Source organism: Branchiostoma floridae, chromosome 2 (assembly GCF_000003815.2).
Source record: "Branchiostoma floridae strain S238N-H82 chromosome 2, Bfl_VNyyK, whole genome shotgun sequence".
NCBI lineage: Eukaryota > Metazoa > Chordata > Leptocardii > Amphioxiformes > Branchiostomatidae > Branchiostoma > Branchiostoma floridae.
Window position 1 is genome coordinate 18,679,768 of NC_049980.1, and position 17,562 is coordinate 18,697,329.

Below are 17,562 nucleotides of genomic sequence, written 5' to 3' on the forward strand. Positions count from 1 at the left end.
GTTAGAGCTGTGCACCCAATTATTTGCTGTGGGTGCACAGGGTTTACCCAAATATTTTCTTAGGTTTATGTATGTAAAGATATCAAAGCATACTAGTATACATCATATTCTTGACATCGAAGTGAAAGATGATAAAAAATCTGTCATGGTACTCGTTTAAGAATTTGATAAGCTTGTAGCTAAGTTTTGCTATTAGGTCATTAATTAAATTTAAGTGGTGCACCCAAACATTTTTTGGTGCACCCAATTTTTTAAGCTGGGTGCACCAGTGCACCTAGAGTCGATTCCATATTACCGAGAGGGTGTTTCTTGCCTTTTGTCCTAACATTTTGGAAATCTTTGTAACAATCTAACTGTGATAAGTAACTGTTTAGAACTATTTACAACATCTATGTGACGTTCTAAATGTTTCTATAGTATTCAAACATGTTAGAAACATTTCTAACATCAAATACATTATTTCTGTTAGTTTCTAAACTGTTCCAACATAGATGCATCATTTGTGATCACATGTTCGAACATGGAAACAATATGATGAAACTGGGTCAGTGGGCTAGGAAGAGGGCAATTCACACATCCCTGCCAAGTGCAGGAAATTATGTCTGTCTGCCACCTTCTCACAAAAGACTCACCAGTTTATACTAAAGAAAATCTCAAAAAATACAAGATCCAAACAAAGGACTAAGCTTAGCAGCTTTGTTTATGGGGTCAATAAAAGTTTTTATGGAGGGAAAAAATGACACAAAATGTTGGAACATGTTGGAACAATAACAAAAACACATAGATGTTTGAAAATTGTTCTAAATAAAGAGATAATGATATCATTACTTTCCCAAATGTTCCAACAAATATAAAAAGGTTCAAACATGTTTAAACTTTCATTTTGAAATGTTTGAACAATTTCGAACTTTAGTGACTGAAATGTTCTTTTACTCAAAACAGTTCAAACTTATTACAAATATCATTTCAAAACCATCTCGGTGACTTGGAATTGACTCTAATCCCAAAATGAATTTCGAGCCCTGTTATGTATGTATTTCTTTGCCATCGCAATGTGATATGAAATATATCCTCAGCTTGCTAAATATCATCCTTTCTTCTAATTTCTCTTCTTTGATGAACAATATGTAAATATACTTTCTCTTTAGGAGCTGGCCCCCTTGTCTGGTGTACCTGAAGAGCAGTTGTCCACACGGAAGGCCAGGATCTATGTCCCTGCACGCAACGCCATGCAGTCTGGCTCAGCAGGCACCCGCCAGTGGAAGATAGAATTCGATACAAGGGAGAGATGGGAGAATCCACTGATGGGATGGGGGTCCTCGTAAGTCTTAACAAAAAAACATACCATGTCCAGAAATATAATATATCATGCTAGCAGGCATAGTCCAGTGATGAGTGTCCAGATAGAGGTCGAAAGAGTCATACCATGTCCAGAAATATAATATATCATGCTAGCAGGCATAGTCCAGTGATGAGTGTCCAGATAGAGGTCGAAAGAGTGACCAGAACTCTGGACCAAGAGGTGGAAGGAGTGACCAGAAAGTAGTTATAATCTTGGCAGTTGTTGATCCTTGATCAACTGTTCACTGTGCTTGTTGATAAGGGCTAGGGGAATGTCCTCGTGCATATGCTTATTGTCTTTCTTTCCTGTTACGACAAGTGGAAGATATGCTCTTTAAGGAACTAAAGTGGTTGAAAATCACTAAGACAAAAATATTTGTTTGCATGAATAATCATGGCTGTTAGTTTTTTTTACCAGAAGATAAAAGGAAAGTACGATTAAGGCCTTTGACCTTGGTGTCATTACTTAATTTTTGATATTGATAAAATGATGCTCAGTCATTGGCATTTGTACTACAGTAGACTTGAGTAAAATGGAATTCAGTACTTCCGCTATTAAAACTGCAAAAAGAAGATCAAATGAACATTTGAGATAGTTAATTGCAGTTATTGGAAATAATTGAACTTTTATGTTAGTCAAGGCCATACCTTGACATAGAATGATTACTCGGTACTGTACACAAAATGTAGTTTTAATTGGAAGTCATGGTCGGACACCATAATTATGTCATTGGCTTACAAAGTCCTGTTTCCTTATCTTAGCGCCATTATACTTCTGTGGTAAGTCAATGAACTCACTACAAATTTATGGAAAAGTAACGACTTGTGTGCTTTTGATTTTGTTTACAATTTTGCAAAGCTCATGCAGCTTGATGCTCAGAGATTAAGTATGGAATTCCAATGAAATTCACACATGGCTTTAGTCCAGGCTTTACTCTAACACATGTGTAGTAATTTTTTTTGTGGTCATGTAATCAAGGCCTATGAATTACACATATGCGCGTAGTTGCATGAAACATTGCTTTTTCCTGCGGCATTGATACAGTGCTGATACTTTAAGATAGCGGTGGTTTTAGTACTGCCTGAAGACCTGCAGACATGGAGCCACGACTAATCCAAAATAAAACCTCTCGCTACACCCACAAATCAACAGAAGATGAGGGTGGTTGCTAAAATTATAGACCTAGCAGTCATGATCTGTAGTTCTAACACAATTTGGAGACCATTAAAGGGAGAGGGTGTATAAGACTCATATGGAAACCATGGGTCTGACATTAAAATGTAAAGGAATCATACCTCCTTTGTTTCTGTAGGTGAACATAGTTTGTGGCCAGACCAAGATTTTGTACTACTACCAGTACTATCTACTATCAGATACTTTATTTCTACATTTGCTGGTACATGTATGAGATGAATGATAATCAAAGTCAAAATAAAACATTTTTTTAAACTCAAAATGACAGTCATGTAGATATACTAATTTGTGTTAACTGCTCACACACTATGTCTCATGCTGGTGTCAGTTAAAAGCTACATACCATACATGGCTTAGAATACATAGAATTTACCAAATTAAAAATGGTTAATTCACAGGTCTAAAATATTCTCGGTCATAATCTGCCCAGTCTAGTTAATGTCAAAAGGTTCACGCAGTGGTCTTTAGATACAAATAAATCAGAAAAACATGAGTTCATTTTTGTAATATGGTAACGTAATGTTGTATTGTAGCTACATGTCTTTTATTCTTGTATACAGGCCATTAGTAGTTGTGTCAGGTTTAAATCAAGCAACATTTTTCCAATCTCTGTTCGAAGTGATTGAAATGGGTTTTCAGACACACTGACAACTTAGGAAATGCATCCTTCTCTTCTTACTCATGTATTGTGCCTGTGTGTATGTATCACATTATGATGTATCACATGTAATAATGAATTTGCAACCTGAGTCCTTGAAGATGTTGCAAGCTCTGTAAATGTGGTGACTTAAAGTGTTTTTATTGTTCTGTTTGTTTCCCAGGGCTGACCCCCTCTCCAACTTGGCTGTCACCCTGTCCTTTGACTCAAAAGAGGATGCTATGGCCTACTGTGACAGAAATGGTGGGTGGAATTCCTTTAGTGAATATAGATTAATGTTTAATAGCTGGAAGAAATTAACCTTAACTGGAAGAAATATATCTCATTCGTTGATGCTACAAGATGATATCAAGGTTATTGTAGCCTTAGATGCAATGTACTTGAACTTTTTAAATTATAATTACTTTTTAATATGTCTGTACTTATATTAGGATGGGCTTGGGAGGTGGAAGAAAAACGTGAACCGAGAATGCGAGCTAAGTCCTACGGTGCCAACTTCTCCTGGGACAAGAAAACGCGAGTGTCGACAAAGTAGTATATAGCCTGCATCTTCATTGGTTTGGCTTGTAAGCAAAAAATATATGTTGTCTTGTTATTTCATTACACTGCAAATGCATGTATCAGACCAAGACTTGTAAAGGTGATGTGATAATTCAGTTGTCTGTATCTCAATTAAAAAGTGGACATATCACCAGGTGTCGGTCTTCAATCCATACTTTAAGGGCAAAACTTATTTTGATTAATGTGTATTTTGTACAAGTTGACTGCACTAGGTTTGTATGGATGTACAGTGTGTACTCAGTTTATAAGTTTAAAGCTGGTGGGAACAGTTTCAACTCTGTATTGTCTGTGCTGTTTATCAGTACCAGTGAGTAAAACGTGTCTGCACTCTTGCAGAGTGTGAATGTTTTGTATCACAGCATAGCTATCTAGCGTATTATAGGACCTTCAGAAATGTGTGTGGTTGGTTTCCCTAAGTCCTCAGGTCATCCCCCAACTGCTTAATGTGTCCCAGACAGACATGGAAGCTGCCATGTATGGAAAACCTGTGCCTGCACCCCACGAGACCACGACACTCTTTCCCTACCAGCTCAAGTAATAAACCGGATTCTTAACATTCACAATTGCGGGGACCGGACAATTTCCTTGCATTTGCAAACCTGGCAACCAGCCCCATAATTTGCTGGGGGACTGAGGTGGGTCCTAAACAGTCGTGGCTGGCAAGGGTCAAGGAGAGGCCATGTAAAACAACAGCACAGATTATGGTCACCGGACGATACTGCTAAAATCAATTAGGTACAACTACAATTTCAAATACAAAATGTCAATGTATTGGTGCTGTAGCTGAATTGAATTACACTGAAATGTGTAAACTTTCAGCACTTGAAAAGAGAAAAACACTTCAATATTCCCATCATAGTATGGGCATTGAAATCAGGTCTAATTTGGGATACTCTGGCAATAGTGTGTCCATGCTTATGTAACTGCTTCTGTCTTAATTAAAGGCCACTAGTTTGAATTGTTCAGGTAAAGGTACAGATACAGACATTGTAATCCTCAGTTTGTGTACCTGGTATGATAATATCCTAAGTCACTCTTAGACTAAGTCCTTGTAGTTGTACAGATATCTACTGGCAAGTTAAGGACATGTTTTGCATACATGCTACAGTGTCGGGTGACTTGAGACTGCGTGTATGTTTAACTGCCATCTTTATACAAAACGGCTGTGCCCACTAAGTTTATTTGGGGTCTCAATTCAAGGCTGCTCACCCTCTTGCAACCGTCTCTTTCGGGAAATATTTCTGCAGCAAAAAGCGATGCATGGGGAATAACTGAGTCTCAGTTTCCTCAATCTCTTTAGTACATTTAATTTTTTGAGAAATGTATTTTCATGTAAAAAAATGATTTGCAAAATTTACACATGGAAGTGAACCTCTCATCTATACTTCAGACTAAAAAAGTTAGTGATGTTGTTGAAATATGCGAATAATAAAGAAAATTCTAACTTTGAAATTTTCTCAATAACAACGTGCAACATGAAACGCAGAATGCTTGGACAGTGAATCTGGGTCAATGTAGCTGATCATTCCTTCCAATGGAGATGCATACACAGAAGTGAGGCTCGGCCCCAAATCAATTTTCATTAAAAAAACACTACTTACTCTCTTCAGCGATGTTAGTATTAGATGCCATGTTGCAGCAAATTATGAAAAATGTGAACTCAAACCTGGACCCTTGAAACCCTTTTCTCACAATCCCTCAGCTCCCTCAGTCCCTGTTGCTGAGGAATTGATGTTTGCACATACCGCTAAGCCACTCTGTGGCACTGCACTGACCTGCCCTTGACCTTGTAAATACACCTGTAATCGGCTGTATGATTCTCAGGCACACAGGATTAACAACCCCACCTACACGTTTTCTCGGGGTGGCCTTTCCTATAAGGATTTGGGGGAGCACATGTATGTAAGTACATTAGAGTAGCACAAGTGGTTTGTTATCTTCATGGTCTTAGGAGATGTGCACATGTTAGGAAATGTTGGAACAAATACAAAGTGACCAAACCACCCTCCTAGTGAACACTCCACAGGATGTGGAGATGCTAACATTGCTTGGGGACAACCTTTTTTTTTTAGTTGTAAGGATGAACCCCCTCAAGTCTTCCATCTCTCAATTTTTGCAAATTTTTTTGGGAAAAAAAATTTAGTGCAAAATTGACCATCTTCAAGTGGCATTCAAATCATCACCTAGGAAAGAGAAAGCTTTCAGGCACAATCAATCCAGTTATAAAGAAAGTCATACAATGATATTTTCACAATAACCTGATGCATGGGGCATAGCAGCACCACAATCAGTACTAGTACACAATACTGATACATATATTTATTTTCACTCAAAACACATAAATTTGTTAAGCCGTGTTAGTATTATATGGCATATTGCAGCAGATAACATGTACGTCACTGTTTCATGTGCACTACAATAGACCTGTCATTGATGTGCATGCACTTAGAATTAAACAGCATTTTGTGACCGATGCGATGCCAAGGGACCAGTATTCTCACTAAGAACACTATCATGCAGATACAAACAAAACGTATGCTTATAGAGTGATGTGATGGCTGTTTCTTCGTATCCGAAGATCAATGGTAGGCAGACAAGGTTGATTAGACGACCAGTCTGCCTGGCCTGCACATGACTTTTTAAGGTGAAGGAGGGGTGTGCACTCCCTTCTCCACCCTCTCGTCTACTGGCGCACTATAAAGTCCTACAGGGACAGAACTGTTTTGCCACGTAAGCCGGCCCCAGCAGATGCAGGTTTATTATTTGGAGTTTCCGTCTCCTAGGAGGACTTCCAACCAAGGATGTAAGGGGTTCCTCCTACCCCCAATCGCACAACTCGTGTGTCATGGCGGGTGCGTCATGCCCAAACATGCCCCTAAGGCTTGTCTCGGCCACAAAGCCCCGCCAAGGCCACTAGCCGCAGCTAGATACTCATTTACACCTGAGTTAAGTGAGGAAAGTCGTGTAAAGTGCCTTTCCCAAGGGCACAAGATCGGTTACACAGCAGTCAGATTCGAACCCGCCACCTCTCGGTCTCGAGCCGAATATGCTGCCACTGCGCTACGCGGCCCCACTATGCTTATAGAGTACACCCAGTACTTTCAGAATTGTTGTCAAAAGATTACCTTAGAGTTATTCAGACATGGATGATCAAGAGTCTTGACAACACTTGATTGACGTATTTTGTTGGTTACACCCCTATGTTCCAACACCGTTTTCCAACACTTCCCAGCCCAAACATAGAGGTGTTGGAACATAAGGCTGTCCCAGTGTTTTGTCACCATGGGCTAAGACAAACACACATTCCTTTGATGAATTGACTGCACATCTGACATTGAAAACCAGATGAGACGTCCTCCAAAAGCAAATCTATCTCTGTTCAAGACGCCATGTGCCACAGGAGATAGATGATACTGATGTCTTCCAATCTTTGATGCTACCATATCTTCTTCACTGACATACCTCATGAGCAGTTACATAAAGACCTGCTGACTGTTTGTCATAGAAACAATCTTGTTCACAGATGAAGACAAGGATTATCAGATGGCCATTGCATTGGAAGAGACCTTGAGAGTCATGTCTCCAGCGTCTTTTGACGTTTTCAAGAATATGTAAGTGATATCCAAAGTTTATAGTATTTGTATTGGCCTTGATTTTGCTGGAGGGGGTTGTTAGAGGATCTGGAATAGTCAGGTAGTTTCCCCAAGCTTCCAGAATCTGGTTTCAGACTTCTGTGGAGTGACATGATTTATATAGGTGAGCTCCATTCCCATGTTATAATGAGGTCTGTTTCTTACTCTTCAACAGTTTATCATGCAAAAGGTTATGAGCTTTTAAGCACACTGGCTTTTTTGTAATAATGACCTGGGCGTGGAGTCAGCCTATGATATCCTGAGGTATGATGGAGAGGTGCTGACAGAGGAGCCTGGTCTCATCTCCGGTCTCGCACCACTAACAGCCTTGACATATCTAGGCAACCAGTCTGTTGTGACAAGCAGCGATAATGAGGGTGGGGGGCTGTTTAGGAATTTCCCAGGGGCTACAGAGGTTATGTCATGTTGTCAGTCTTTAGTGAGGTCTTGAGTGAATCAGTTTTTGATGGCACTTATGAGCTTGTTGACAGTCTGCCATTGCTCCAGACCATGTTCAGCCTTTGAGCCAATCTTAATGTTTGTATACTGGCAGTCTTCCACTTTAGGCACCCCAATTTGGCTGTTTTATCTCAGCACCCTTCCTTTGATTTACTGTAAATCACTTTAAGTTCACAGAGACTCAACTTCAATGTAAGAGGGGAAGAAAGGTGGCTGCATATTGTTTCATGTCGAAACAATACAGTCGCTGTAGTACAGTAGAAAGAGCATAGAACCCACTGTGAAAACCAGTGTTACAAATAACCACTGCAAACATTAGACAAATGTACAGTATCTTGCCCAATGGCCAACATACAATGTACAATAATGTTTCTGTACCTGTGATAGTTATTATCTTGGCAACATCAGAAACACAATTTACAGACTCATGAATCTTAAAGATGTGGATAATGTAGAATGTTGTCAGTGTTTATGTCAATGAAAGAAAAAGCAGCTGACCTTATACATGTACTGATAAAAAGTGTTACACTTTTTGTAAAAGCTTAGAGTAATAGTGCAATGAAGGGTCAGCTGCAGTTTCAGCTAAGGTGATCTAAGTCTGTTAGGCTATTTTACATGTACTAGTATCCAGGGTTTGATGCTTGAGGCTACCACCTGAAGCTCCTAATGTACAAAATGCTCGTTTGTGTCATCAAGTTCTCATGCTTTTGTGTATGTCCATGTACAGTCAAACCTGTATTAGGGGCCACCTCTACAGAGGGGCCACCTGTCCATAGTGGCCACTTTTTGTCGGTCCCTTGGGTATTTTATCTACAAGTTACCACCTCTATACAGAGGCCACCTGTCTATAGTGGCCAAATTTGTCTGGTCCCTTGAGTGGCCGCTATAGACAGGTTTGACTGTAATTGGGCATTCTAAAGACCATACCTACACTGAGGTTGATATTGAAGTGCTTTCTTTGTAGTTTTCAGATTATCTTACTACTTTTCCATGGCCTGAATTACTGAATGATTGTTTGCAGCTTGTGTATAGGTTTGTGCTGCAGACTCCATCCAATGTTGGGATGTTGATGGAGGAGGGATTTAGGCTGCAGTGGTGCCTGTCCTGATTCCATCCATACAGTGACCAGACTGCTGATAGACCGACTCCAGAGCAGTGCTGAGCTGTCCACCTTGTGTCAACAAAGTTGCTGGGTCAAGGCTAAGCAGCACTGGGAACCTTGGTCTTCCCTCCAGAACAGGAAGCTAGTGGACTAAAATGCAGGATGAGCACATTAATCTTTGTGTGGTAAACCTTTGAACTACTTTATACCTTAGCATGATGAATAGACTTAAACAAGATAAAAGAATGCAACACATTAATCAAGAAGCGTATGGGTGACCCATGGTGAGGCTGCATTGCACTAGTTATGGAAAAAAACACTGCACTTTGCCTCTGTTTGAGGTCTGCTGCTGTCCTTTTTTTAAGGCACCATCTCCAGGTATGAGTTCATACCAGAGTTTTGCCTCTGAATCTACCCAAAATTAAGTAATAAGGAAGATATGTTTGTTTGTACATATTGGGTGTTTTTGCATCGTTGATTTGCTTTATTCCCATCTATTTCCAAAAGACCTTTACTGTCGTTGTACTATGGTATTTATCTTTGAAAAAATTGGCGTACGTTTCTTCCTCCTAAAGTAGGGGAAAGGTAAACTAGGTTGCTTCATCCTAGGACTGTCTTTGATCAGCACTTGTTAACAACATACATGTAAACATGTCCCTTGCCAACAATAGGAAAGTTGTAAGTGTAGGCATGATCATCATCAGGCAGAGGAATTGTCACAGATTTTATGTTTAAGCTACTGGAAGGTGGGAGTCCACCTGTGGACAGGTTGAGTCCACCTGTGGATGATTGTGTTGGCCAAACAGAAACACCGGTGGTACAGTTCTTCCAACTTGATTCTCTATGAAGAGATTGTTATTTGTTTACTGTAACCCTAGGTATCGTCACAGCTGTGTGTGGAGACAGACATGTAGGAATATGTTGTGCTTAACTCCGTTATTTGTTGTTCTTCAAAGGTAAAGCAGCCGACCTCAGACTGAAGCAAAGTGTGAATACTTTTTCAATCATTAGAAGTGCTATACAGCCCTGCCATAGATCCCCTGTACTTCTATTGATAAGTGTGTTGGGTTTTTTGTTACCTGCAAAGGTTTGCCATCTGAAGCTCAGGGCTGAAGCTTCCCCATATGTGGCTAGGTCGGTTTTAAGTCCCCATCAAAAATTAATTAAAAATGCAACCCCTCATATAGTGCCCAAGCGGGCTAGAATCAAGGCTGTCATAAATGAAAAATGGCCTTTTTCTATACATATAATACAGTACACCAAGTCTCAGCTTCAGTCTTTCATGAAATTTTACACATTGCTGACAGATGTTTACAGACTGAAACTTTATTTACAGCGAGTTAGATAATAATTTTTAGGGTGGAATGAACCCTGTTTTTTACATTGTACCTGTAAAGCTAACAGTTGAGAAAGAGTCTGAATTATGTCTGTATCAAGTACTGAGCAGACACTTGAAAATGCTGTGTTGGTTGTAGGCCTATGGGGTCAGGGATCCCTGTGTGGGCAATGACAGACTTTGATAGTGAGGGGGTTACAAGCTGGCCATGCTGATAGACTGGTAACAAACTGTTGTCAGCTCACAAGTTCCACACATTCCAGTGCAGGAGGACAGTCAGTTACCTTGGCCCAGTGTGTACAGGTTGTCATAGCAAGAAACAAAAGCATGCTGGTGTTGGTTGACACTAACAGTAAGTGATCATGAACATGTACAGAAACAAAGAAACAAACAGTTGGGGTGGGCGTAGGGGTGGCATCTGGCTAGGTTAGCAAAAAAGGCAACAGAACCACTGAGTTTTTGTAGTGTGTCTAGGGTGTAGAATACGAACAATAGAATATTAATAGCAACACTGTTTTTCGAATTACCAAATGAACAATCATCGCCAGTACAATGTGATTGAAAACAATTATGGCTGCTTACGAGTTGATGGCATTGAGATAATTAGATTTTATTTAGATTTTATGTAGTGTATTAGTAGTACTTGTGGAGCAATATGTATAATTCAGATAAGAGTCAAGGCTTTCAATTGGCAACTGATTTTATGGCTGACCTCTGCGTAACTCTTCAATATATATCACTTCCCAAGATCTCAGAGTCCCCTCAAAAAGTGAGACTAATCCAGTCTTCAAGACAAGTTCTAATAACTGGTACTTACCTTCATCCATCATGATCTCTTCTTTTCACCTAGCCATTTATTGCTTTTTCATCTTGGATGGTGACATTAAGGATCGAGAAAAGGTTCTGTCAAGCTGAAGATACACGTTGGTCTGCAGTGAATCTCACCAAAGAAAAGAGACCAAAGTTGGATGGCAAGCTTCCCCCCAGGTGATGGTCACTGTTTGCTGGGACTTTAAGAACTGTGTTGTACATTGTTCATTTGTGATGCCATAGGTCACCTGGTTTTGCAGAAGAGCCTCTACACAATGGTAATGTAAGTTATTCATCCGTTCCCACCCTCCTTATTACCACCTGGCTGAGTCTAATGGAGGACAGGGACCTCAAACAAACCTCTGTGTAATGAATGGGCGGCAGACCTGAACTCAGACTACAATGTTAAAAATATTTGGCCCCTGCCCAAGGAATAGTATCAGGTCCTTATTGTGCATTACTCACACTGAATTATTTCATTCATGAGGGTATTCCCAGGTGCTGTGATATGGGTTCCCACAAGTTATCCCTCTAAATCCTGTTGATGCCAGGACATTTCTGTAAAAAAAAATATGAATGAGTTTCACATCCTCATACCTTCACTGAATTACTGTAAATGCATTTAAGTTTGCGGGGATTTAATTCCGCGGTAGCGGGAAAAGGGACTTTTCACTGTGGTTTTAAGTTCGCGGTAGCACCATGCACTGTAGTCTCTAACTGCCATGGAAAAATGTTTGCGGTGGTTTTAAGTTCACGGTGAAGTGTCCACCGCGAAAACCGCGAACATAAAACCACCACAAACATTTCTGCATTTACAGTAGTCTCGAGTGTTATATCATAAATGTTCGTTTTTTATTATGCAAATATGGATCTCAAATAAGTCAATTATGTTCGTTGATCATCTTCCCTACCCAAATATCACAAGTAATTTAAAGCATTTTTTAAAAAAAGTACAAATGTATGCAATTGAGACTTGTATGTTTTATGTCTAATAATGTCCAAATGAAGTCAACTTCCAGATGCCGCAAAAATGAAATTCCCAAGCACATTGGGTTACCCTTCTCCAATCAAGTCTTAAAATGCAAAATATTGTCTTCAGTAATAAAATAAGTACCATTGGACTTGTATAAGCGTGTAAGTCTATTTCAGTGCAGTACTTGTACATTGATGTTCCAGTAATTTGAACTGTACCTGAATGATTTTCTGTATTGTACCAGTACTAGATGCCAGTACACAACACACGTGCACAGTGTGGTGTTAGATATAAAGTGCATTCCAAGCAGTATTAATGAGCTTTGTGTGAAAAAAAACTGACCCCTTCATTGGGAAACGTGCAGTACAAACAAAATACAATTACCACAGCTATGTTGGAGACTCTAAATATTTTGAATTGCCCACAGTGAGTAGACAAAATAGGATAGTTGTGTTCCCCTCTGGGTGTGGAAGAAGAAGGATATCGGGTTAATACTAAACAAACATGGTGTCCAGAGGGAGTGGGGAGGGTAAGGAAGGCCAGTGACCCCTTTACATAACCCACCCGACATAAGATGATTCAAGTAACTAGCTAATACACTACAGGTAAGCTCTGTGGTTAACTAAGATCCATCTTAAGATTAGGTAACCTAGTGTAACCTACATGTACATGTAAGCACACCTGGGTAGGTACAATATAAGGAGAGAATGCTATAGCAGAAAGGTTGGAGGTATCACCAGGTGAGAAAAACAGTTTGCACAGTGGAGGTTTACCTCTCATGTTTCTGCCTGACATTCATCAGCCAGCCTTGTCCTAAAAGTGTCAAATGGACAGTGCATATATAAATGAGGAGACAAAGTGTGCCTGGTCTCAATAAAAAACATGAGATTGCGAGGCGCAGAGGCAGCGTGTTTGGTCTCGAGTTCGAATCCGGCTGCATGTCCTCGATCTTGTGCCCTTGGGAAAGAGTCTTAACACTGCTTTCCTCACTTTACTCAGGTTAAAATGAGTACCTAGCTTCGGCTAGGGCTGTCCCTTGGATTGGACGTTAAATGGAGGTTCCGTGTGTGGGGAAAGCCATACCTCAGGCACGTTAAAAGAACCCACTACATGTGCGATGGTGCGGTGTGCGTGATTCAAAACCTACAGTCCTTTGGCCGCACCTGGGGCAATTACTGTCGTATTGAGGTCACCTGAGTGGCGCCGAACAGCAGCTCGCTCCAAACCCTTGCAATTTAGCCCAACCTATTTTAAGCCCTTGCAATTCAGCCCCTGGCTGCCAAGAGACAGTAGTCAGCCCATCTAATAACAATAATAACCAAAAAAACAGGATGCTATATAACGTCCTTGGATAAAAGAAGTAATATGTACATGTAGATCCACTTACATGTAACATATATTCCCAAGAGACATCCTGTATTATGACATGTTGGTGGCCTTGTGGTTTAGTTTAGTAAAATCTACATTGTAAATAATCTGGGTTTGAAACTTTGAATCTATAGGAAGTCTCCAATACTGCCTGGCAAACAACACACTGATTTCCTGACTTTACTCAGAAGAAACTTGGGATTCAATATGACTATCCTCACTCCACCCGGGTTAAATGGGTACCTGACTGACGACTTTGGTCAGGTAGGTAAATGGCAGAAGGAAAGGGATGAACTCCATCTTCTAATACCATGATTTTGCCCCTACAGCCTCAACCTTAACCTTTAACTACATGTACATGTAAAAAGTTAGATTAGAATAATCTTCAACAAAACTCCAGTAGAGCAGTCAGATCATCAAAAGTCAGTCACAAATGAAACAGGTTTGCATACCATATATAATGGCAGTTTTGTACAATGATTGTATTGTTATAAAATTATGACAAGCAGTAGAAAAGAGCAGGAAAAGCGGTACACTTGCAAATCAGCCGCTGAAAACACTCCCAATCTGTATGCTACCGGCACCTCCTTTCTCACAGGAGTGCATTACTTTTTTATGGAATTCAAAGTCATTTGCACTATATGGTGATTGCCACAGTAACAATCTAATATACATTGTAATTCTCTACATCACTCTACAAAGTACAAATTCAAGTCTGTTGATGACAGATTAAACGTTTGGAGGGCTTATGTAATAGACATTGTTTTAATCAGTGGACAAGTATGCTTACAACCATACACAACACATGAAAAGCCACAGAAACATTGCATTTTACTAAAAAAAAGTCTGAACAGAAATTGCTCAAATAGTCTCTACATAGCACGACAAATAATACAAGACTTTTCCATACACACACACACACACACAAATACATATAAGGAGGTGAAGAAGGGGTGAATGGAAAGTACTAAGCAACATCAGATGGACATACTTGAAACCATCCTGCTAACACACTGTACATCTTGTGTCAGCAAAAGACACAGTTGTGCAAAATAAAACCAAACTCTCAGAAGTTGTAAGAGAATTAACAGAACATTGAATACACATCAAACAAGCAGCCATCTGAGAAGTGCAGCAACTTCACTGTGCTGCAGTGTGTCAGCATCACATATCCATAAAGTCTGTGCTGATGAATTTCACTTTCCACATTGCTTGAGAATCAGATTGGGTGTTGCATACAACACCTAGCCTGGTATCTATCCTACTCTAAATGTTTCCTTCCTTTCATTGCTTCCCAACCAAACAGTCATGTCATGTGTATTAATAGAGGATTGATTGGCAATTAAACATTCATGTCAAATACATGTACAATCTAAATGGTACCTCTGAGTCACACTGTCCTCTGAAAGGCATGTTATGCATGAACAAGGAGAGAACAGGCATACAAAAGTTCAGTCCTGTATGTACATGTAGGACAAAACATTATCACCTGAAATAACTAATGACTTAAAGGCCAAATATTTGAATAAGAATGACGATGATCAGAAGAACCAGACTAGGATGGATACCAGGCTATGTTACACCCTATTTTCTTCACTTTCCTTTCCAGTGTTGAAGAGGAATGTGATGAACTGCTCCAGAGCCTGTCGCACTGCTCCTTGGTCCTCTCTAGAGCATGGGTGCACAGCCCACTTTCGCCCTGCACACAACTTCTCCAGCTCCAAGTCTTTGGTCAACTGAAAAAAAAAAAAACAGGCCTGATCAGCACTTAACTTGTCATTCCTGTTGAAACTTGTTCAAGTTTTTCTCACAGCAGATACTGTGTATATACATGTAGGGTGACACCCATTTCAGTTCCTTTAGCCCTTGGGCCACACAGTTATGTAAGCACAGATCAGACCATAATAGCAGGGGGCTAGTAGTGGCCTGTGTTCACCTTCCACGATACGCTTTCCCGCAAGTGCTACATATTAATCAGAGAAGCAGTTGGTCAAACACCTGCCCTTGAAGGAAATGATTCATGCAGCTTACAGTAGTAGTGTTGATAGAGGATCAACACCACCACCAGGTGTCTGTTGGGATGGTCGAAATGAAAAGGTCAGTCAGAATGTGTGGTTCTATAACACAATACAACATCACAGATGTCACCAATTAGGAAGCCAATTACCGATATGTAACCCATACATAATGACACATACTTGATCCCCTTGACATTTGTCGCTCATCAAAGTGTTCATCTAGTGGTGTTAGTCTTGCATTAGTAGTCCATTGATGTCGCTTTATGTTGTAAAACCTCGTGAATGTAAAGAATTGAAACAAATTTGTGAACAAAATTGGAGGAATTAGCCTTGTGTGTACAGATAAAATCTTAGATATTGGAGTTTAAACAAATTATTTTGTTGAGCACATAATTGTAATGGGTTGATACAAAAATTTTTGTCATGTTAATATTATACTTAAAGGGAAAGAGGCATGTATGTGGAAACATGGGTCTGTAAATAGTTTCAACCGTGGTATGACCTGGTATATCATATAGGGAAGTCTTAGATACTAGGCCCTTATAAAAAAAATAAGCTCTACTGTATACAGCAGTTATTACCATACAATCCGTTTTTTCCGTTGACATCACGGGTAACCAAAGCAATGTGGAGAAGGATTTGGCTTGGCTTGAAATATACTTTGACATTTACTTTTTAAATAATGTATAAACAGCTTCAATGGAAAGGCCACCATTTTGGCTAATCTGTAAAATACTCCCTGATACTTGTGTCAAAATGTCAAGGATTTTATATGATTATCATAACTCTTTATTCCCGATAGGATACTCTTCAAATGTAGGATCAAAGAGTTGCTGGCTGTACAGAAAAATGGAGACACCTGATCCCATGCTTGTGGTTTAAATAGAATTTCTTACTAGGCATTTCCAAGTACATTTTTGTATACATACTGTAAATTCATTTATTTTTGCAGTAGGAGGAGAAAAGATTGCTTCACAATGTTTTAATCTGGCAGTTGAAACAATTCTGAAGTACAGTAGTACAACAGAACTAATATAATCTCACTGTATTATGACTTTACAGTGGAGAGGTCACTGCGAAAATAAAACCATGGTAAACATGTACCATACTCCAAGAAGGATACAATATACAGGTTTTCCATATTTTGGATAAGGGTTTAGCATATGTGACTAAATCGCATGGAAGCAACAACCATTCTCCACAAAAAGTAACCCCATTCTGACTGAACCCCTTTCTTTTCACTGCATGCTTTGCTACCCATTTAAGCTACTATTTTAATAGTAGGTGTCAGATGTACTTGCACCTTTGAACAAGCAACCTGTAATCCGCTTGTCCTTTTGAATTTGAATGAAAGCTCTTGTACAAGTTGTAGGAAAGGGCACTAATGAAGTCATGTGCATTGCATTTGATTCTCCTTCAAAATCACATAATACCACCAAACTTTAAGGGTTAAGAATCAGAAATGTTACATATATCATATATGGTAACTGGTTACTGGTGGCCCCTAATATACTGGGAATGGAAATAACCTCTATAATCTGGAATGAACCACTTGGTACAGTTCACTCTCTATACAGGATGAGCAGATTTAAGGTCTTAAAGTTAAACTACCTGCAATGTTTCTTTTGAGAAGCGGACTATGCCTGAACTTTAAAGAGATTCACTTTCTGGACCTTTCACCATTGACATCTCCACCCATGTTTATGGTGAAACACTGCCTCTTCAGCCATAACCTTTGTTATTATATACTCAAGGTATGCTAGAAGTAAAAGCCTGGAGGACTTTCCTTTGCACTGTTCCAGGGCGGGTGTGGTCCCCTCTGTGTGTGCATACATGCATGTAATCAGGTTGAGCAATGTGTACGATGGGACTCACGTGTACGGCCATGCAAAGAAAAACAACAGGCTGTATTATCGAACCCTCCTCTGAACTTGTCAATGTTTCAGCAACTTTTAGAGTAGGTGTTGTGGAGACAACTACTTTGGGGCCTTAAGTACACAACTGTGGAATGCGCACAGTTAAATTTGCGTGACCGCAGGCAACCTGAGCCTCCATGCTGGCATGTAGGTAGGCCAGGCGTTAAGCTCTGCTGTATCTGTACATGTCACC

At 39.8% G+C, this 17,562-nt stretch overlaps 2 protein-coding genes and 1 long non-coding RNA gene across 3 annotated transcripts in view; 2 read left to right on the forward strand and 1 right to left on the reverse strand.

Moving 5' to 3' along the window:
* LOC118407765 (NADH dehydrogenase [ubiquinone] iron-sulfur protein 4, mitochondrial-like) overlaps nt 1-3,890 on the forward strand; it is a 5,453-nt gene extending 1,563 nt beyond the window's left edge. The window contains exons 3-5 of the mRNA XM_035808287.1: nt 1,149-1,321; nt 3,358-3,437; nt 3,626-3,890. Of these exons, the coding sequence (XP_035664180.1) occupies nt 1,149-1,321; nt 3,358-3,437; nt 3,626-3,729 (357 nt within the window). The 3' untranslated portion in view covers nt 3,730-3,890. The remainder of the gene's footprint in view (nt 1-1,148; nt 1,322-3,357; nt 3,438-3,625) is intronic.
* On the forward strand, nt 1,328-2,160 carry LOC118407789. Its single transcript, XR_004830198.1, has 2 exons — nt 1,328-1,409; nt 1,490-2,160. It is a non-coding gene; the product is annotated as an uncharacterized LOC118407789 (long non-coding RNA).
* Nucleotides 3,891-13,877: 9,987 nt separating the features above from the next.
* The window catches only part of LOC118410334 (ADP-ribosylation factor-like protein 15), an 8,336-nt gene continuing 4,651 nt past the window's right edge, over nt 13,878-17,562 (reverse strand). The window contains exon 5 of the mRNA XM_035811952.1: nt 13,878-15,171. Within this exon, the coding sequence (XP_035667845.1) occupies nt 15,013-15,171 (159 nt within the window). The 3' untranslated portion in view covers nt 13,878-15,012. The remainder of the gene's footprint in view (nt 15,172-17,562) is intronic.